The 22,325-nt window shown below is 35.5% G+C and overlaps 3 protein-coding genes across 5 annotated transcripts in view; all 3 read left to right on the top strand.

Annotated features, from left to right (window-relative positions):
• LOC129803952 (hippocampus abundant transcript 1 protein) overlaps positions 1–6,119 on the top strand; it is a 68,497-nt gene extending 62,378 nt beyond the window's left edge. The window contains exons 4-9 of the mRNA XM_055850847.1: positions 742–1,075; positions 1,166–1,374; positions 1,472–1,558; positions 5,022–5,119; positions 5,187–5,489; positions 5,568–6,119. Coding sequence (XP_055706822.1) covers positions 742–1,075; positions 1,166–1,374; positions 1,472–1,558; positions 5,022–5,119; positions 5,187–5,489; positions 5,568–5,686 — 1,150 coding nt within the window. The 3' untranslated portion in view covers positions 5,687–6,119. The remainder of the gene's footprint in view (positions 1–741; positions 1,076–1,165; positions 1,375–1,471; positions 1,559–5,021; positions 5,120–5,186; positions 5,490–5,567) is intronic.
• A 692-nt stretch (positions 6,120–6,811) lies between these two features.
• LOC129803950 (xenotropic and polytropic retrovirus receptor 1) overlaps positions 6,812–22,325 on the top strand; it is a 31,400-nt gene continuing 15,886 nt past the window's right edge. For both annotated transcript variants that reach the window (XM_055850846.1, XM_055850845.1), the window contains exons 1-3: positions 6,812–7,003; positions 11,036–12,221; positions 12,279–12,473. In XM_055850846.1, coding sequence (XP_055706821.1) covers positions 6,935–7,003; positions 11,036–12,221; positions 12,279–12,473 — 1,450 coding nt within the window. In that variant the 5' untranslated portion in view covers positions 6,812–6,934. The remainder of the gene's footprint in view (positions 7,004–11,035; positions 12,222–12,278; positions 12,474–22,325) is intronic.
• LOC129803957 (cytoplasmic 60S subunit biogenesis factor ZNF622) lies at positions 15,226–16,545 on the top strand. Of its 2 annotated transcripts, none has more exons than XM_055850854.1 (2): positions 15,226–15,687; positions 15,750–16,545. In XM_055850854.1, the coding sequence occupies exons 1-2, from the start codon at positions 15,328–15,330 to the stop codon at positions 16,440–16,442; spliced, it is 1,053 nt and encodes a 350-aa protein (XP_055706829.1). In that variant the 5' UTR covers positions 15,226–15,327; the 3' UTR covers positions 16,443–16,545. The 2 variants fall into 2 exon arrangements, with proteins under 2 accessions (XP_055706829.1, XP_055706828.1); XM_055850853.1 differs by having other exon boundaries at positions 15,747–16,545.

Here is a 22,325-nt window from a genome sequence, read left to right as displayed (position 1 = left end):
AGGACTAAAAATTTCATTATTTTTTATTTTATAAATTCCTTGTTGAAATTCTAAGAAATTTACGACATTGAAGAAGGTCTATGGAGGGTATCTGTGGAAAAAAATTGAAGCTGCTATCTCTTTTATCTTGGAAGATATTGAATTATGTAATTTTCGAGTTGTGACTTTTTACCCCAATCTTCCCTATCTCTGAATTATGCAAAAAAAAACTAAGAATTCATGGAAATTTGAGGAACAAAAGAAGTGGCCGAAATTTGGTACACTTACCCTGGCATTAACACTCATTTTCCAAATTTTCATGAAGACGAAGGGAAGGGTGGAAGAAAAATGAGGGGAATGTTAATGGTCCTTGGTTCTTCGGTCTTGGACCGAAAGTTTCAAGTCTCTATCTCAAACCGTTTGGCCTCTAGAGCTGTTGATAGATGGACAGACGGATAAAATTATGTGACATCAAAAAGCTCGAAAATTCAGATAATCAAAATTCTGTCAAAATATGGTCTCTTAGAGGGTAAAGAATCGAAAAATAACTCGAAATCGATGAATTATGTTACTTGTTTGAAGTTTCAGCTTTAAAAATGACTGACAGTCAAAAAGTTTGACCGAAGCGACAAAGTAACTCACAAGTTCAAATACGCAAGAGCTTTTTTCTTCTTTTGCTTTTATCCAATCTTTTTTTCTTTCTTATCATAAAATTTTCACTCTGGTTTTATCAAGTCGACCAATTTTTTGTTTTTCGTGAAGGTGGTTCTTTGCTATGATCTCAATCAGTGGCGTCTTCGCGGTGACTTTTTCTGTGGTGTTCGCCTATGTGGCTGATGTTACAACGGTGGAGAACCGATCGAGAGCCTATGGGCTTGTGTCGGCTACGTTTGCAGCTAGCCTCGTGATTTCTCCAGCATTGGGGGCCTATTTGATCTCGAAACACAATGACACGGTGATCGTGGCTCTTGCGACGGCCATTGCGATCCTCGATGTCTTCTTCATTCTTGTTGCAGTGCCGGAGAGCTTGCCAGAAAAAGTCAGACCGAGCTCATGGGGAGCCCCAATTAGCTGGGAACAAGCAGATCCCTTTGCTGTGAGGCTCTCTTTTATTTTCTTGTTTTTTTTTGTTTTTTTTTTTTAGAAGGATCCTATTGGTAAGGGCGATTGTTTTTTTCCTTTACAGGCTCTTCGCAAAGTTGGAATGGATCAGACTATCCTGTTGCAGTGTGTCACTGTACTTCTGTCCTACTTGCCTGAGGCTGGCCAATATTCCTGCATCTTTGTGTATTTGAATTTAAAAATGGGCTTCAGTTCTATTGAAGTTTCTGTTTTTATTGCCGTTGTTGGAACCTTGAGTATTCTGGCGCAATTAGTTTTAGGAGTCTTAATGAGGTGAGCAACAAGTTTTCTTTTAATTGGAGAGAGAATGAATTTTGTTTCCTTGCCAAGTTGTTTAATTTAATAATTTTCTCTTATCGGTCAATATTAGAGTTCTTGGTGCGAAACGTACAATAATCATAGGGCTGCTATTTGAAATGATGCAACTTCTCTGGTATGGATTTGGCAGTCAAACATGGTGAGTTGAATTTATTCATTTACAAAAAAAAAAAAGAAAATAGAAAATTGATCTTCAAGAATTGCTCGAAACTCTTCAAGAAATTCTCGAAAAGCCCAGAGACGAACTTAAGTCTCCCTGAGACTAGATGAGTAAACATGCGATAAGAAAGGTGTTTTATGAGATCAGCTTTTCTTTAATGTAAATTGTTATTATCTTGTTTATGGGCAAAACTGAGGCAGTCTATTAGATTTTTTTCCATAGAATATTTTTTGTTAGATTGTATTTTACGTATTTTACAGTTAATTATATTTCGGAAAATATTGCATAATAATTTTTGTTCGTGAAAATAAGACGAATTTAGGAGATATGAGAGCCAGTTGAACACCATGACGAATATTTTTTTGTAAGAAGGAAACAAAGCGACTTACGTTTTATAAATTAAAATGGGTGGCAAAGTTTCCCAGACTTCACTTCAAATTCGTGATTTATGCCCTAGACACACTTAGGATTTAAGCCGAGAGACGACTTAGTGGAAAATTATGGAAATGTAGTTTAATCATTATTTCGAATATAATTACGCTAAGCCGTCTCTCGGCTAATCCCTCAAGTCTGTTGATGCCCTTAGATGCTACAGGGAGTTCCGGCTTAAGTGAAAACGGAATGAAAGAATTTGATATGAATTGCCTATTATTGGGAGCTCATTTATGAAAATAATTTTTGAAATGCCCCTAAATGTATGCAAATATTTTTCACCCAGTAAATTTGAAATACATTTCTTTTGAACGGTTGGCGCTGAAAAATTGGCGCCGAAAATGTGCATACATCACGGCGTTTCCGTAACGTAACTTATTCCAAAGACCTCTCCTGTGAGTATGCAATTTTTCTATGACACGGAAGTGAATTTGCGGGACTTTTTTCGGTCCCGAGAATTTCTTTGAAAGCGGAACTCCCTGTATCTCAAAAGTACTTTCGCAATATTTACCTTTTACCGGTTTTAACAACCGTTTTGAACCGATTCTGAAATCACTCAAAAGCTCCCATAAAATATTTATAAAGGTAATAATATTGATTTTCATGCAAAATTACTTATTGTTTCATAACCGGTGCATTACCGGATCATAACCGAATAGAATCGATTCATGCTTGTCATACCTTTTCAATGAGCCCTAATATGATACCATTCAGTTGAGAAATGCGCTGTCTGGACCCTTTATGACCTTTGGTCTTGAAAAACTGTTATTAGGAATGATTCTAATGTACTTGGACGAAATATCCCCCTGGGTAATCTTCAAAGCATATCCAAAAATGAAAATATCGTACAACGTATTTTCGAGCAATCCCAAAAATATAAACAGCGTGACGACATTTCTTAGATATTGTCTGAAAAGCGAAGATTCTCAACAAGTCTCAGAAAGGTTAAAAAGTGAAAATTTTGGGGGTAAAAAATTTAAGGGATAATACTGCTGTCTCTGTGGGGTTCCATCAGTAAAAAAAAATTGGGTAAAAAGGTTTACCGAGGAAATTTTTAGGTTTTTCGGATTTCACGAAACATTTTTTTGCATTTCTCGAGTTTCTCAAGGCAATTTTTAAGTATCTCGGGATTACGCGAAACAAGAAGCAATTTTAGCTTTCTAAGGTTTCGCGAATTAATTTTTGGATTTTTCAAGTTTCGCCAATTAATTTTTAGATTTTTTATGAGTTTTGCAAAACAATTTTTGGGTTTGCCGGATTTCGCGAAGTAATTTTTGGGTTTTTAGGCTTTTTAGGATTCAGAAAAGCAATTTTCGGGTTTCTCGCATTTCACGGAGTAATTTTTGATTTTCTCGTGTTTTTTTTTAAGTATCTCAGGTTACGCGAAGCAATTTTAGGTTTCTAAGGCTTCGCAAAGTATTTTTTGGATTCGACACAGCAAATTATTGGGTCTCTAAGGATCCGCGAAGTAATTTTTGGGTTTCTCGCGTTTCACAATATTTCTGTATTTCGGGTTACGCTAAGAAATTTTGGGTTTCTAAGCTAAGGCTTCGCGAAGTAATTTTTGGGGTTCTCAGTTTTTCCTAAGCTTTTTTTATGTTTCTCATTTTCCGCGGAGTTTCTCTCAGGTTTCACGTAACAATCTTTGGGTTTCTCAGCTTTTTCGCGAAGTAATTTTTGGTGTTTTGAGGTTTCGCCAAACAATTTTTGGTATCATTAAAATTAGCGAAGAAATTCTTGAGTTTCTTGGGTTTAACGAAATATTTTTTTGGATTTTCTCCGGACTTTACTAAACAATTTTTAGGTTTCTTGGGATTTGTGAAACATTTGTCGGACAACGGACTAATCTATTCCAATATGAGTTACCTGTTGGTGTGTGCTATATCGGACACCACAGCATCTGATTTGTTCAAGAGACACTATTTGTTTCTTTAGCATTGTACTGTACACCTTTGAGAAATTGAAAAATTTAAAATTAAATATTTTATTTGTTCAAAATACAGTAGAGTTCTTTAAATTTGAATAACAGTTGAATTTAAAATGTAAAATTTGAAGTTATGGAAAAGAATTTTTTGTGTAATTTGAATTAGAACCATTTTTCTCTGGTGTTTCCTCAATATTATCGTATTCTAACAACTTCCGCAACAAATTCCATTTATTTAAAAATAAATTACATTGATATATTCTCTTAAGTTATTTCTCTTAATTTAGGGAAAGTTCATTAAACATCAATTCCGTTACGTTTTTGAAAATATTGTTCAAAGTTGAGGATGAGTAGGAAATGTCATCTACACACCCCAAATATTCAAAATTGAGGAATTCCACTGTATAAATGAAAAAAATAAATAAAAATATATGGAATTAAATTTAAAGAATCAAAAGAAGTGTCTGATATTGCAAACCGTCCGATATTTGATACAGTTTTTAGGATTCATATATTTTACAAAAAGATTGTAGAAAAAGTCCCACTCTCCCCTATACGAAGTTGTCCAAAAATTGCTCAAATATTTAAAATTTTTATACAGTAGACTCTCTCAAATTCGGGCATATAGGACCGAAATGTCAGCCGAATTAGACAGAAATTCGGGCGACATGTGCATATAGATATTGAGTTTACACACTGATATATATCGTAAATTGCATGAAAATCCCTCAATAATGCAAAATCACATCAAAACTAAGACAAACCATGCCAAATTTGAGAATATTTGATTTATTTGATAATCATAATCAAACTTGAAATATGACAACAAACTTTTTTCAAATGTAACCGCTGCCCGAATTTAAAAGTAGCCCGATCTTAAAAGAGCCGAATTTGCGAGAGTCTACTGTAATATAAAATTTATAAAATTACTCAAATTGGCTCATATGACCCCCGTCCTCAAATCTGTAGAATAAATCGCCATCTATTCCATGTTTAGGAAATGATAAAATCACCGAATTGCCCAACCTTCCCCTATTATGCGCAATTTTATGATTTTTCTCAATGTTAACTTTTTCATTGTCCCAGGATGATGTGGGCTGCGGGAATCCTAGCCTCTCTAGGTTCAATTACTTATCCAGCAATAAGTGCATCTGTTTCAATTCTTTCCACGCCCGATCGACAAGGTTTGTTTACTCAGTCCTCCTCCTCAAACTCTTCAGCTGCAGCTCATGGTGGTTTTTGTTTTTGCAGGTGTTGTTCAGGGAATGGTGACGGGAATGCGTGGATTGTGCAATGGTCTGGGACCGGCCATGTTTGGGGTGATTTTCTACCTGTTCCACGTGGACTTGAATGATGAGCACAACAAAATAAACAGTAGTCATAGTGTAGATACGAAATTGATAAGGAATGAGACGATTAGGAGTGGAGAGCCATTCAGCCAATTTGTTCCGGGGCCCCCATTTGTCTTTGGCGCCATGATGGTCATTGTGGCTATTTTGGTGGCCACATATATTCCTGAGAGTCCTACTGAGAGGGTAATCCGGAGAGTTTCAGGTGAGTGAGGAAATGATTTAATTGAGAGGGAGAGATTGCAAGTTTTTCTGTTTTTATTTTTTTCAATGGGACAAAAAGGAGTTTCTCTGGACATTCAGACAGACACTGAGAAAGGTGGCAGGAAAGTAGCTTCAGCTGCAGCTGGTCCATTGCTAAGTCCGCTTTCGTCACTGCATCAGGACTCGGCTCAACTGTAGAGGAGGAGGAGGAGAATGTGTCATTCGTTTTTTTTTTTGTTTCTTCGATTACTTTTGCTCTTCTGTCCATCTCGGCATTTTTCTGCTGCGGGCAACGCCAAACAAATCACAAAAAAAAAGCTCAGCCACACACCATAGTTTTTTACTTCTGGACATATATATATATTTTTTAATTCTACAAATCCTGGAGAGATGGACAGTGGCCGGAGAATCAGAATTTTTTCACAATTGTGATGAAGATCCAACAAAGTGTTTTAGGAAAAAGTATATTATGGAAGAAAAAATAGCCTCCCTGGGCAAATTTTTTGAGAACTAAACAAGAAAGTTATAGAGAGATTGCATTGATGGAGCAACAAAAAAAAGAAAACTATGTATATGTAATGATATATATGAGAAGTTTTGAGAAAAAAAAAGATTCATGCTAGTCTTGAAATACATTTATTTTTAATTTTATCTCTTCAACATTTTCTTCCACGGGAAGTTATTCTGCATGTCCGTGGATGGGCTGCGAAGGTGAGTAACGCGCTTAAGATGCTCCAAGAGCCAATGAATTGCTGTACAGCCAAATTAAACATTTCCTTTTGTGATAAATTTTGTATAAATAAAAACAAATGAAACTTTCTACACAAAAACGCGGGAGGCAGCAGAAGAAAAAACAAAAAATCAGCTGATAACTGGATCGTTCGATTTACTAGGACACTCCCGGACAATCCTCATGGCCTATCCGTTCTCGCACATCTGACCACTGTCGCAATTGCTGGGCCAGAGGAAGCAGTTGCCGATGCCACTGTAGCACAGGAGAAAGACAGCAGTGAGGAAGATTACGCTGCAGATGGTGCAGGGCTTCCGTTCCAGAAAAAAATTGATGAGGTAGAGCAGGACAAAGAGGAAGTGTGTGTGCGAGAAGGCGGCATTTGCTGGACGTGGAATGAGTAACACAGGCAAGAGACACTGCAGGCAGTACATTTTAGTGCCGATTTGTGAACTTGTAATGCTTTTTCTTATGTTTTTCTCCCAGATTTTACGCAATTGCTCATCCACTTTGTTTTTTTTTCGCACAAACACAAGCAGCTGTCAAAACAAGTAGCGCCTCCATGCATACTTCGCTGTTTTTTCCGCCAGAGGCGCTGCAAGCAATCAGCTGTTTTTACGTTTTGTTTACTGTTTTCATTGAAGAAAGTTTTTTCGGGACGATCTTTTTCACTTCCGTAGTGCGGTGCTTCTCGCAGGTGATTTCAAGTATCAATCATGAAATTCGCCGAGCACCTGTCTGCTCACATAACGCCGGAGTGGCGGAAGCAGTACATCAACTACGAGGTAAGACAAATCATCCCCGAACTGTTTCCCAATGGGGGGCATTACATAAAGATTTTACCCTTGCAAAAGAATAATTGGAATGCTTTGAACACATAAAAATAGTATACGAGATCCAAAGAAGCTTCCTAGAAGTATTCTAGTTAATTTTTGTATATTCATTATCACTAAGTTCTTCAGAAATTGTGTTGAGATGTTCATCAATTTTACTGCTTAATTTATTACAATCAATTTACTGCATAATTTTACCTCTGGGCAGAAAACAGTCGTTAAAAATAAAAGATCCGGATCATTTCAGCCCATATTGTATTCATTGTAATTCATAAGATCCAAAATTGACCGGTTTACAAAATATTTGGTAGATCTTTAGAGAAGATAGTGATCTGTTTCTATATACACAGTATACAGTGCCCGCAAGAATATTAGAGTCATTTAGAATAATCACTTAGGGTGGAATAACCGGCTATCGCCATGTTTAGGAAAAAATTAAATTCATTTAATCATAACTTTTGAATCCTTGTTACAAGATAAGTCAAATTTGACACAAAGTTACTTAGATGTATTGGCTCTAGATACGTGAAAACAATAATCCTATAGATAGAACATAACGCTGGACTACTTAAAAAACTGATTTTTATTAATAATGCAAAAATAACCATTTCGTCGCCACTTTTTACCACTTTTCGCCAGTTTTGTAAAATTTGTAACCACGTCTCGCCACCCACTTGAAAAGAACCACACTCGGTTATTTTAGGCAATGCTATGAAAAGAATACATTCACCATTTCTCTTTCCTTGTGATCACTTTATTATTACTCTCTTTAAATGATTTTTCTTCACTTTTATTTGAGAAATCAAATTATGGGGCTTTTGCAGAAAGTAAACAATGCAGATTTGACAACTGAGAATGTACGAAGTGAAGTTAGCGTCGCCTATTGAAAAGATATGGCGACAGGTGGTAAAATCAATTCCAGAATATTACCACTTCTCGCCATGCCTCATTTTTATACAAAAATAATATAAAATGAAATATTAATTGACTAAATACAAATTTTATGTATTCCACAAGTGCAATTAAATATTCAATAGACAAATTATTTACCCAAATAGGTATTTTTGGCCTGATGAAAATTTGACGACACTTAGTACATTTGGTAAGAGATGTTGGATTCGATGCACTTGCTTAAAATATTGCTCTAAAAAGTGATCAAAATCGTGAATCCAAAACGAATAATTATTATTTTTCGATTCTATGCGTAGAAGCAGAAACAATACAAAAAAAATTCCGACTCATTTATTTCATAAATTGCGAAAAATAGCGATTTCAATGTAAGTGGCGAGAAGTGGGGCACTGGCGAGAACTGGTGATTCCACCCTATCGTCGGCTCAAAACAAGACCATTGTAAAAGACCAAATGTGGATGTCAGAGAGAAAATGGCACATATCCTATGCTTTAGCCATACACAGAAAAAAATATTTTGTAAAAGTGTTCGTAAATGTTTGTGAATTCCTATGGGGGAGTTACAAAATGCTCGTGAATCGTGTAACCGACAAACAAGTTCGTAAAAGTTTGTACTTTTTTCACAAACATTGTTCGTAACATGATCATTTGACGATCATTTTTTGTACTTTTACAAACATTTGTTTGTAAATGTTCGTAAACACACAAAAAATGTTCGTAAAATTTTATCATTTGTTCGTAAATGTTTGTTTTCCTGTCGAATATTTTACGAACATTTACGAACAAATGACAAAATTTTACGAACATTTTTTGTGTTTACGAATAAATGTTTGTAAAAGTACAAAAAATGCTCGTCAATTGATCATGTTACGAACAATGTTTGTGAAAATGTACAAACTTTTACGAACTTGTTTGTGGGTTATACAATTCACGAGAATTTTGTAACTCCCACATAGGAATTCGCAAACATTTACGAACATTTTTACAAAATATTTTTTTCTGTGTAGGAAACGTGCCATTTTTGCTCTGAGCTCCCCAAATATACAGAGTGGCTGAAAAAAAATGCAACAACTTTTAGAGCACATAGTTATCAAACCGCTGGTGACAGCGGTTTCATATTTTGCATAGTGGTAGTTCATTTTATTGGCTAAATGCCTACAAAAGCATTTTCGATAATATTTTGCAAAACTTTTTTAAATCGTAATGGAACACAAACGTGACAATTTAATGTCGCTATATTTTGCAGGAAATGCGGAAGCAACTATCGTTAGGGCTCTTCAAAACCCTGAATGTAATTAAATTTTCCGTTTTTCGAAACATAACTTGGTACACGGATACTAGTAGCATTTTAAAATGCTTTGGTGAAGGTCTAAAAAAAATTGCTGCATCGCTAGTCATCGTTCTTAAAGTGAAGAAGCAAATTGAACAAAATCTGCGTCACATTTGCAAACAAACGATCTCTGAGACGCATAGATCGCGAATAACCATGAAAAAAATATTCTTAAAGAACCTCTATATGAAGACTTAAAAGTCCTGAAAAGGACGAGATTTCATCGATCCTCAAAAAAAAGTTATGCTCGATCGACGAAGGAGTAAATTCGCTTGCACTTGGTCGAGTTCCAGAATGTTATGTTTGAAAAATAAAAAAAAGTAGTATAATAGTTTTAAAAAATAATTAAGTCAATCATTGCTTAATTGAGTTGCTTCCAGTTGCTCTGAATTGTTAAGGGGATTTCCTGAATATTATATAAGGTTGAAAAATCTATTTTTTATTCCTTTAAACTCAACCCATTGAGTATAATAGAAAGGGATAGTCGTCTGTGGTGGATATAAACTGGTTTTTTTTTATTAGGACATTGTTTCCTTCCAGTGCGCGCCAAAATCTCTTGATCAAATCCTCTGAACCAAAGACACACATTCTCCCAAGCTTTCGATATTTATCGTATCTTCCTAAGTGGTTCTTGGTTGGTCTTTTATTTTCCGTTCCCGTACCAGTCCGTTAACTGTAAGAAGAAACAAGAAAATTTGAGTAATTAGTGACAAACATCTTAAAGAAAAGACTAATCAACTGACTAAACCACTGAGGAAGACACGATAGGCGTCGGATACTTCAGTGAAATTTTTCGGTTTCTTGATTCTACTAAGAAATATATTATATACCTATAATAGTTTTCTGTGGATTTCTCGTTTTACATAAGAATAACAAGCTTATAAATGTCCCGCCAATCACGAAGTTTCTTTTTTGTTTTGTTTTTTTTCTTTTTTTAAGAAAAATCGCAAAAATCTGCTAATTTTTGCCTTACACTTTAGTCGATTAACTTATCAGTTATCCAAAGTCCGAGGCAGATTATTGTAATTTTTTATAGAAACGCCAAGTAAACCTTGCAGGGGTGGTCCTTTTTTATTGCTTGTTAGTGTGAATTGTAAATTTACAAAGATTCAATAATCGTATGAAATATGTTTTCCTTTCGATTGAAAAAATTGCAAAGGCGCTGGCTGATACGTGAATTAATTGCCTTAGCATCCTTACCAGTTTTGGTAAAGTACAGTTCAAGAGATTATAGAGTAATATTTTTACAGTAGAGTCTCGCTATAGTCCATATTTGGTTCCAGATTTGACACTTGGGTCGCACTATAGTCCATGTTATTTTTTAAAATTATCAACAACTTTTAGTATTGAAATTGCTCGACGGCTTCCACTTTCTTTGCGATTGTGGTACTTGTTCTCGTTCTCTTCATTATCACAATTATCACAGCTACTCAATAAAGTTTGCCAAAAATATTAAAATAATTATGACTACATTGTATATTGCGTACTAAAAAACATAACCTAACTTAAAATCAGTGCTTTTAAATCAACGGTCGATAAATTGTGGACTATATAGAGCGATGGCCTATAGCGAGACTCTACTGTAATTTTATCCGTTTAAAATTGTTTTTTTTTGTTTCTATATTTTTCTTTAAAAAATTATCCTGAAAACTTGTTTTGCAAATTGCCCCTAATTTTTTTAGTGTCAGTGTAATTTCTTTAAGCTCATTCTTGGGGGTTCATGGGGTACTCTGTGTCTTTTTTAGGAGATGAAAACCATGCTTTACGAGGCAGTGGAGCAGTCCCCATCGGCAGAACTTGTCGATCCAGACATTTTGACGCGCTACTTTACAAAATTCGATGAGCAATTCTTCCACTACTGTGACAAGGAACTTACTAAGATAAATACTTTCTATTCGGAAAAATTGGCCGAAGCAACAAGAAAGTACAGTAGTTTGAGGTCAGAACTTACAGAAGCTCAGGAGGTTGATATGCCACGAAAGAAGAGTTCTCTGCATTCCAAGGTCCTGCTTAGGGGAAAGAATGTTCCAGCTAGGAAGATTCAAGAGCTCAAACTAGCTTTCAGTGAGTTCTATCTGAGCTTGATTCTGCTGCAGAACTACCAGAATCTCAATTTTACCGGCTTTCGAAAGATTCTCAAGAAGCATGATAAACTTCTGTCAGTGGACATTGGGGCCAAGTGGAGGCGTGAACATGTGGAAACTGCCCACTTTTACACCAACAAGGACATTGATCGTCTGATCCACGAGACAGAGACTGCCGTGACTCAGGAAATTGAAAAGGGTGATCGTCAGAGAGCCATGAAGCGTCTGAGGGTACCGCCACTGGGAGAGGCCCAGAGTCCATGGATCACGTTCAAAGTGGGACTCTTCTCTGGCGCCTTCCTTGTCCTTTTGCTTACTGTCCTCATCTGTGCCCTGTTTCACGCTCCCAAGGACAATTGGCGTGCTGCTGTTCGACTCTATCGGGGTCCTTTTCTCATTGTTGAATTCCTTTTTCTCTGGGGCATCAATGTCTACGGTTGGCGCTCTTCAGGAGTCAATCACGTTCTGATTTTCGAACTTGATCCCCGGAATCATCTTTCCGAGCAACACATCATGGAACTAGCAGCAGTTTTTGGGGTAATCTGGACTCTGAGTGTCTTGGCATTTCTCTACAGTGACGATTTAGGGATTCCTGCCTACGCTCATCCAGTCATTCTCTACACTTTAATGGCTCTCTTCCTGCTCAATCCCACCAAGACTTTTCGACACGAAGCGAGATTTTGGACAGTCAGAGTATTGAGTAGAATTCTCCTAGCACCCTTTTGCTACGTTACCTTTGCGGATTTCTGGGTTGCTGACCAACTGACTAGTATCATTCCTGCCTTTCTCGATCTCCAATATTTTTTCTGCTTCTACTCACGAAATACCAATTGGTCAAAAGCTACTGGTCAGTACTTAAAATTTTCCAGAAGAACATAAAATCAAAGATCTGCATTATTTTCAGATGTCAATTCATGCGTGGAGGAATTTTACGTGATTAGACCTCTCGTAGCGATGTTGCCCAGTTGGTTCCGATTCGCGCAGTGCTGCAGGCGATACAAAAACACCAGGGAAGCTTTTCCACATCTCGTAAATGCTTCCAAATATGCCGCATCTTTCTTCGTTGTCATCTTCTCATCGCTCACATTTGCCACTACAAGTAAGTTATTTTATCTTCTTTATTCAACTTATTGCAAGACTTCCATGGACATCCCACTTCTGAACATGCGGGTCCAAGTTTTTACGCTCGAAGGAATTGTAATCGGAAATTTATGATTGCACACTATTTTCTTTTACAAATAATAGGGTAATTTGCCAAAAGTCGTACTATGAAAGATCGTTTCAGCATATAAAATACATGTTTTACGTCCACTGGCCGTTTTCGGGCGTTTTAGCGTTATCTGTTTAAATAGTTCCTTATTTATATATTTTTTTAAAATTTCTGCTGTGAGTCAAGACTGGGATCTATCATATTAGGGATATATGAAAATTGTCTCTTTATTTTTAAAATTCAAATGTTATTGCTGGAACTCAAAGAAAGAGAGAGAGCAGTAATGTAATCCACCTTTTTCAACATGTGACACGGCTGGAGGCCAAACAGTAAGAAATTTCGACTTCAGGTCTCCGACGACCCCCCCCCCCCAAGTCAACATTATCTAGGACAGTATTTTTCTCTATGGCCCCTCATCCCCCTTTTACCATAAGGTTCAAAGTTTAACCACTTTGGAGAGCCTATTTTTCAACCGATTTGCTCAAATTTGGATCATTTTTTTTTGAAAAATCTTGAAATTTTCAACCTGGCTGCATCGGACTTAATCGGTAGTGAATCGGTAATATTACCCGTAAATGTTTTATCTTTCGCGGATTTACTTTTTTATTTGTTCGTATGCTTATTACTCATGCTAAAATATTTTAAATTAAAAACTGGGACGCTTTAATAATAATAATAATGCTGGCACAACATTCCATGAAGGAACTAGGCCTTCCCACAAGCGGATTTCTAGACATGCATTATTATTTTTTTTGTACGCAATGAGGTTGTCAATTCCATGCCCGTGGAATCAAGTGCAGTGAAACTCACTGGATGCAATCCGATCACCTTTAACGCCAGAAAAATTCCTGGTGACCTAAAGGGGATTCGAACCTGGGTCACTTGCATCATAGAGCGAGTGCTCTACCACTTGACCCATTCAATCGCTGGGACGCTTTGCCGACTCTTTTTAAATGATTTTCAGACTTTGCATTCTTATGGAAATTTCAAAAATCTTAGAATTCTAAAATTCGAAAATTAATTCAACAATTAAAATTAAAGCATTAGGATTTATGTCACGGTTTTGGACTTCTTGAAGTAAATCATGAGTTGCATGAGAGCTTTATGTTTTTTTGAACAGAGACACATTTAATTATATTTGCAAGAACTGACCTAATTTTAAGATCATTTTTTTTTAGATTAGATTAAAAAGATCAAAGATATCAGATCAGAAGTTGATTTTAATTTTGGGCTCAGGATCAGGACTAAGCTTGATAACATCCATGAAAAAATTATGCAATATATTTTCGGTTTCGAAGAAAATCATAGTTTTCTTCTATAGTTTCTTAGTGATAATTTTTGCTAAATAGGCTTGTAATGCGAGAGAAGGAAATATAGGTTCTAAGATAATTTTATTTTTTTTTTAAATTGAAATTCTTGAATATGTGAATATACTCATGCGAAACATTCTGTTCCATTTTTTGTACAAATTCGGAATAATATTCTTTTTCAAGTAAATTTTTAGTTTGAGTCTAAATGCAATCATTTTAAAACCTTTGAAACTGTCACCAAATGAATAATATTATGCATTATTTACTATTAATTATAAAATGATTGTATGAGGATAACCAGGGGCCCATCAAGCCTAATAAAAAGCGAAGATATATTTCACTTTTCCTTGTAAAAATTTTGCAGCTATTGCACCGCGTCTTAAGCAAATTTGGTTGTAGTTCTTGTATTATTTAGGCGAGCATTATGAAATATGTATTTTTAGATAGCTTTTAGTGCACGATTTCGAAATATATCAGATTGAGAAGTCAATTCTCTTTAGGAAAAAACTTGCCAATAGTCTTCAGTACCTCTATGCAAAAACGTATATGGAAAAATGAAATGTTGAGAGGCCCCTGAGAATAACAGTTTATTAGAACTGGTGAAAAATCCCAATTTCAAAGGTGTCCCACTCTCCTCCCTTTTCTGAATAGAAATTCTGCATCCGTTAATTATCTTATGCATTTTATGTGAATTGCTACAGTAGACTCTCTCTCAATCGGGAATATGGGGCAAAATGTTATCCGGTTTAGCGATAGAATTGAACATCAAAGCTTTTGTAAATTCCACAAAAAACGCTCTATTATAAAAAATCACGATAAAATAGGAAGAACTACAGCGAATTTGAGCAAATTAGCTTCATAATTAAGCGTGAAAATTGTCAACAAAATTTGTCGCCCGATTGAAAAAGAGCCGATTGAGTGAGAGTCTACTGTAATAGGCTTTAACTGTAATAATCAGGCTCGAAAGAAGTTGTATATGAATTTTTTCTTTTTCAATTTAATTTTTAGTGAAGCCTAAAATGTACGATAAGCTCGAAGGACTAAAATGAAGTTTGGAAAGCTCGATTCATGCTTTTTACATCGATCACGGGTTTAAAACTTTAAGAACAAGAAACTTTCAGGCTCGAAGGAAGTTGTACCTTCAATTGATGAGATTTGTTTGTTTTTCAGTCCAGATAAAAGTTATTTGTTTATTAAAACACAAAATAATATTAGAAAACTAATTAAATTTACACGATTACACAGGAATAACAATTTTATGAATGAAACAAAAGCTCAGTTTTTAGGCTGCGTATCTATTCGAAAAGACAAGTGTCCATCTTTCGGAATTTACAGTAACTTTTTTGACAGCACAGCTGGTGTAATTTTTTTCATACAAAAAATCATTTCTCAATTTTACTCTGATTTTAAGTGAAAAAAGTGTCCTTTTCGGGATGTCTGTGATGTGCAAGTGGTGCCTGGTGAAATTCCCAAGTGGGGAGTTGCATTTGGCACATTGTCGAACGGACTGGCATCATTTGAATATGAAAAGAAAATTGGCAGAAATGCCACCACTGAGCCACAAGGAATTCACGTTGAAGATGAAGAATGAGAAGGAGGCGGAGGATTCAAAGAAAACCCGGGATGTCCTGTACTGTACGGCATGCAAGAAGAAGTTTGCGTCGAAAGTGGCATACGACAATCATGTGCAGTCCAATAAACACATTAGGAATGTTTCTGTTTCCGAGGAGGAAGACCACGAGCCAGTCATTGTGAAGAAGCCTGTCAATGTACCGGAGAAACCTGTCGAGAGTGTAAGTTACAGTTCATGGAAGAGAATGATGGAGCAGAGTTGGAAAATGTTTCTTTTTAGCAGGATATTGACGATGAATGGGATGATTTGAGTGATATGGATGAATTGGAGGATGTTGATCCGACAATGTGCATCTTCTGTTCGCTGGTTCATGAGAATCTGTCCCACAATATCAGGCATATGGCAGAGGTGCATTCCTTCTTCATTCCGGACGTTGAATTTTGCAGTGACATTGGAGGACTCGTGGGCTATTTAATTGTGAAGGTCCATAAGGATTTTCTCTGTCTGTGGTGTCCAGAATCAGCCAAGGGTTTCACCTCAATTGATGCTGTGCAGAAGCATATGAGAGACAAGGGACACTGCATGATGCGTTTTGAAGGGGACGTTGTGGAGGAATATGAATATTTCTATGACTACAGTTCGACATATCCCGAGGGAGATCCTGAACAACCAATTCCTGAAAAGACTCCGATCTCAGGAGATGAGTTTCAACTTGTCCTGCCTTCTGGCAATGTCATTGGCAATCGGTGTTTAGCAAGGTACTACAAGCAGAGATTCAATTCTCTGGCCCTGGCCGTGGTGCCCAAGAAGAGACACTCCAAGATGTACCTGAAGCAGCTCATGGGACCTGCTACTCAGGCCCAGAGTCGACGTAATGTGGCCAAGTGGAATAGGCAGTACACAAAGTGGTACATGCAGCTGGGTACAAAGGCCAATTCTCTGCAGAAACACTTCAGAGTTCAAGTCAATTTTTAATTGAAAGAGTTTTATCCGGGAATCTATGCAAATTTGCATTGCAGATAAGAAATTGTTGACTCTGTGGAAATTGATCAATAAATGCAAACTGATTAAAAAAAAACACATTCGGTTTTATTGAACTTATAGGCAAATATTTACTCTGCAGTTGAATGCAATTTAAATGAATTGTATTTAGGTAAATTGGGAGGGGATTTCAAGCTATCGATGGTGAGGCACGTGTAGGTTTTTTTCTGTGAATAAATACGGGTGAAATCAATTTTTAAAATTATTTTAATTATTTCCAAAATTCTGAGAAAAATTCTTTAATTTTTTAATAATTAAATTTCTTCACAACTGATTCGGATGATGCTTAAAAATTTGGAATTTATTAAATGTTTGAAATTTGATTTTACTAATTGGAAAATATTGGTAAAAGGGGTACCAGGCTTTGCGAAATGCTCGAACTCGTTACTTAGATGCAATACCGCAAAAGTACTTTTGCATTATTCACCGTTTACTGGTTCTCAACCGATTTGAACTGATTCATATATCACTCAAAAGATCCCCCAAAACAGTTTTAAAAGCAGTAGAATTAATTTTCGCATAAAAATTATTTATCGGTTATGAACCGGTTCATTACCGATTCAAAACCGATTGGAACCGGTTCAGTTTTATAGAAAATTCCAAGACCTTTCCAACGATGCCAAACATGACCACATTCGCTTGATAAATGCACTCTCTAGTGTGATTTTAACCTTTGACCTTGAAAAATCGGTTCAACGGTATTTTCGTCTAAGGACGAAATGTCCACCTTGGTAATCTCTAAAACAAATCCAAAAATGAAAAAAAAATCGCATGACGCGTTTTCGAGCAATACCAAAAAGCATGGTTTTGGAGGGATGGGGGAAAATGAGGGGCATGTTAACGATCCTTGGGTCGACTTATGGGGGGGTCCCCCGAAGGTCCCAAGTCTCTATCTCTAACCGTTTGGCCTCTAGAGCTGGCGATAGTCGGACGGACAGACGGACATTTCTCAGAAATCGTCTCAAACGTGAAGATTTGTTGACAAAAATGGTCTCCGGGGGGTGGAAGGTGGAAATTTTGGGGGTGAAAAATCGAGGGGTTATATCGCTCTTTGGAAATTACAAGGGGTCAACTCACTTTTTTGCGATTTTAAGATTCTAATGCACTTAGAATAAATTGTTTTTGTTCAGTCATTAAATTGAGATTATTTACACAAAGTTGAATCTTTTATGCTGTCTCCTGAAAAATGGCCGAAAAGTAGTTGGACCCTTGTAATTTCCAAGGAGCGATATATACTGCTCTCTCCGTAGAGTTCGAGCAGTAAAAAAAGGAGTGGAAAAGCATCCCAGGCTTTGCGGAGTGCTCGAACTCGTGCCTTAAGATGCTAGATCTCAAAAGCAATTTCGCATGATATTTTGTTTACCGGTCCACGACCGATCTGAAAAGATTTAAAAATTACTAAAAAGATAGCTCAATTGATTTTTGTATATATGTAAATTAGTTACCGGTATATAACGGATTGGAACCGATTCAGTCTTGTCAAAAATTCCAAGACCTTTCCAACGAGCCTAAATGTGACTCCATTAGGTTGAATGAAATACTAGTAATAAGCCTAGATCAGCTTATTGTAGATGAGATTTTTAATGTGAGCAAACTCGGATTGCATGCAAAATCGATTTGGAACTAAAGATGAGAGATATTATACAGTAATTTGGAATCAAATTTATGAAAAATTGTAAATTTTTTATTTAAATCAAAATAGGGTAGAGTAAGTACTTTTCGCCACCTTAAGGTTTTGTACTCTTGTAATTCTTACAATTTTTGTCAAAATAAAATGAAATTTTCTGTACAGATGCTTTAAAGCAGAGGTGTGCAAGAAACCGTTGAAACCGAATTAACGTCAAAATAAGTTTGTTATAGTAGCGTTTTGACCATTGACGTACATGTTTCATTTGACGTTAATTCGGTTTCAACGGTTTCTTGCACACCTCTGCTTTAAAGCATTGTCTCTCTATTAAACCAGGAGACTTCTCAGGAATTTTTGGGAATCTCGTTGAAAAAATACATTTCTCGCAGCAATGCATGTTTCAGTACTTTTCGCCACCTTGTAAACACTTTTTCGCCACTTTGTAAGCACTTTTTCGCCACATGTTTTCAATTGATTTTTAAGAAACAGCAGCTTTCGTAAACCTCAGTAAGTACACGGTACAGTACTTTTCTTATGTGACACCGATTCCAGACAATTATAAGAGTATTTCGAATGATATTTTGCACGTTTTTTATTTGCGAGAAAAAAAAACAATTGAAAATTGTGCCTGTTTCAACTAAATTCCGCGAGGAGCGCCACTTGTCAAATGCTTGGAAAAATGAGTGGCGAAAAGTATTTACTCAGCGGAAAAAGTAAGCCCCTTTTCAGCACATCCAAATTTCATAAACTTTTTAAATAACATTATTAAAAATGATATTACAATAGAGTTTAGTTAATAAGAGATTGAGTTTCAGTGAAAAATATCAAATACTCTACAGAAAAAATACAAAATAATGCAAGATAATTTTCCTTTGCCTTGACAAGTTTCTTAAAAACTCCATAGTTTTTTGGTAATTGTTCACCTTGTCGAGAATTTCTCTTAATAATTTGGAAATAATCTATTTGGCAAAGAACCTGATATGTTTTTCTGATCCGTTGGACTAGAGGTCACGAAATAACACTCATTTCGCAGTTCCACGAACTCATAATTTTCTTAAAATGTAATTTTAATTTAGGTGGCGAAAAAGTGCTTACTGGCGAAAAAGTACTGACTCTATCCTATCTAGGATGTAAATTATCTGTTTAAAAGATGATAGTGGAATATAGAACAGAATCTCTTCTGCAATTTTGCCCCAAAACTTGATCTTATCGGTTGCTCGGTATCCAAGATAATTCAATTTATTTGCTTTAGTTTAGAACAGAGGTGTGCAAGAAACCGTTGAAATCGAATTAACGTCAAATGAAACATGTACGTCAATGGTCAAAACGTTACTATAACCAGGGCAGAGCATTCTCATACATTTTCCGTACAAAAATTTGGTATATTTTTTCTTAAGTGGTTTTTTAGTTTTGGTATAAAACCAAATGCAATCATTTTAAAACTTTTACCAAATGAAAGAGTATCTAATGTTATGTTAGTAGCACAAACTTTATAATGATTGCACGAGGATAACAGTTCCTAAAACGCATTTGAAAAAGATGTAAAATTCGGAATTTTTTGAATTTTTTTGAAACATTTTCTATCTGTAATACCAGTAAAATTTTAAATTCAATAAAAATATGTTCTCTGTATATGTGGTTACCATTTCGTGTTATATTTATTTTTGTAGGATCTAAAGCTTAAAAATAATAAAGAATTTAAGAAAAATATACCATTTGTGAATTAAAATGCTCCATCCGTTAGTTATCATCCTAGACTATAACAAACTTATTTTGACGTTAATTCGGTTCCAACGGTTTCTTGCACACCTCTGGTTTAGAATATGTTTTTTTTTACCACAGCTGGCATTTTGTCTATGTGACGAACTATACACAGCAATATCAAAAATTGATTGAATTTTGTAAGAATTTTTTTTAACCTTTATTTTTAATAACGTAGTCGAGTAAAAGAGGTCATATCATCACCTGCGTACTTTCTCAGTGTTATTATGGAAAAAATATTTTTTTTTTACACTAAAAAGACAAAATCGGACAGACGGCATAATCTGAGCAAAAAATGACGTTTGAACGAAATATATCAGATTATTAATGTCACCTACAATTATTCCGAAGTAATCATCAAGGTCGATTAAGTACGTGTCGAGATAATTGAGGTTATGTGTTATGAAAATTGGTTTTTCGACTGTGGCACCTCTACGGTTGGTTCTACGAAGTTCAAAATGTTTTATAAAGTTTTAGCACTTTGCGAGACGTTCACAGTAGACCTGTAGAGAGGCTACTACACTCTAAAATTTGTTTTTCTTGCACAATGGCGTTTGTTAGAAAAATTAGTTTGAATGCTACGCTATGGCAGCGCCACCTGTGTTGACTTTTTGAACTTTATCTGAAAGTGCTCATCGAGACGAAACCAAAAAAAAAAACAAACAAAATTTAGGTCAAACTGTTAATTAGAACTGGAGATATAGGTCGGTCAATTTTCGATCTTTGACCCCTTATAGATCGGGTTAGGGGTGATCGAGTGACTTATTCTTTTTTGGTTGATAGGTATAACATTCAGCTACAACATAAAATTTGAGTCCAATGGAGTTTTTGAGGTTTTTAACTTAGAAAATTGGAACATTTACTTTTTAATAATAGCGTTCTTGCGCTAGTTTTACGAACTTCCGATGTTAAAAGGGAGGCATTTCATGAGAGCTTTACAAAATGCCCTCACTTTTTAAATTCTAACAATTAGGACCGGAGTTATGGCCATTTTAAGAAATTCTTTTTAGATCCTTATAGCTCGGGTCAGGGGGGGTCCGGGGACCTTAAATTTGGCACTGATCGAAAGCCCTAAGGCCCAGCTATAACATACTAAAATTTGAGCACAAACGATACTATAGAGGTGGAGCTATTGAGAAATCAAAAAAAGGGGGAGGGTCAATGCACCAAGTTGCAATTTTCACCAGATATGTTATAACTTCATTTCATTTCATTTTATTAGGGGTTTTTTGTCAGTATTGGCGATTCCCCTCCGATATGTTATAACCTTTATCGAAAACCGTAAGTCGACATCTTTCTCAGTTCGGGAGCTATTGAGTTTCAAAGAGCGGCCAGACGAACGGACGGCCTGGAACGTAACTTAACCATCTATATATTCGTGATCAGGAAGTGGCCAACATCTCGGACAACTCGAGGACATGAGGTTTTGTTAGGATTATAGTAGGTGAGATTTTTAAGAATCTCACCTAATAGAAGGAGCCCCAAGTTGACAGGCTGAGTTAAAGTTTCAAATTATGCTTTCATTACAAAAATAACATTGTCAAATTCCGAATATTTTTTAATTGAAGAATTTGTTTCTTGATATTATTTCATTTGAATAGATTGAAAATTTATATTTTTATTATACGCAGAGTGCTACATTGTTAGCATTACAATAAGTAATTACAAAAATTTAAAAAAATATGTTCTTTTAAAAATAAAAAAAAACAAGAATTTCCTATAACAAGAATTGGAGAGAGAGAGGAGAGAAGGTGATGTTGAGAGGATTTCGCTAAAGCTTGATGTTTTGTATTTTCATGTCTAATCCTACTCAAATATTCCTGATTTGTGTTAAATATTCAAGATATTCATAGAATTTCTGAATTATAATTTCCATATTTAAATGTCCCTTGGCTCATGTTACAGTTCATAAATGGGAAGGGGTTCACCAGGAGGCTTCTCCATTATTATTTTAAAAGTTATGTAATGTACTATATAGCTTGATTGTTCATTTGCTACGTAGATTATTCTCCAATCTGAGATTATGTACGACTTAACCTTAAAAAATAAAAGTATCTCAGTTCTCTCCATAAACTCTTTTCAATACTTCAAAGATCTAAAATTGTATTTTCCAGATTTTATCAAAATTATTTAGAAACCTTTAAATAATCAGAATTTATGAATCTTTTATGATCAAACTTTAAATAATTTAAATTATATTAGGATAATCAAAACCATTTTTTCATGGTTGATATTCGTAACCTTTGTAATAAATTGTTCTAGATGGAAGATTAAGCAATTCTGCTACAATATTTCTTATGATTTTTGGATAGGCAAACCTAAAAATAATAAGTATTAAAGAAAATAATTTTTTCATAGCTGATATTCATAGCCTACCCTTTGTAACAAATTGCTCTAGGCGGAAGGTTAAGCGATTTTGCAACATTTCA

The sequence above is a fragment of the Phlebotomus papatasi genome, chromosome 2 (assembly GCF_024763615.1).
Source record: "Phlebotomus papatasi isolate M1 chromosome 2, Ppap_2.1, whole genome shotgun sequence".
Classification (NCBI taxonomy): Eukaryota; Metazoa; Arthropoda; class Insecta; order Diptera; family Psychodidae; genus Phlebotomus; species Phlebotomus papatasi.
This window is presented reverse-complemented; position numbering and strand designations above follow the sequence as displayed.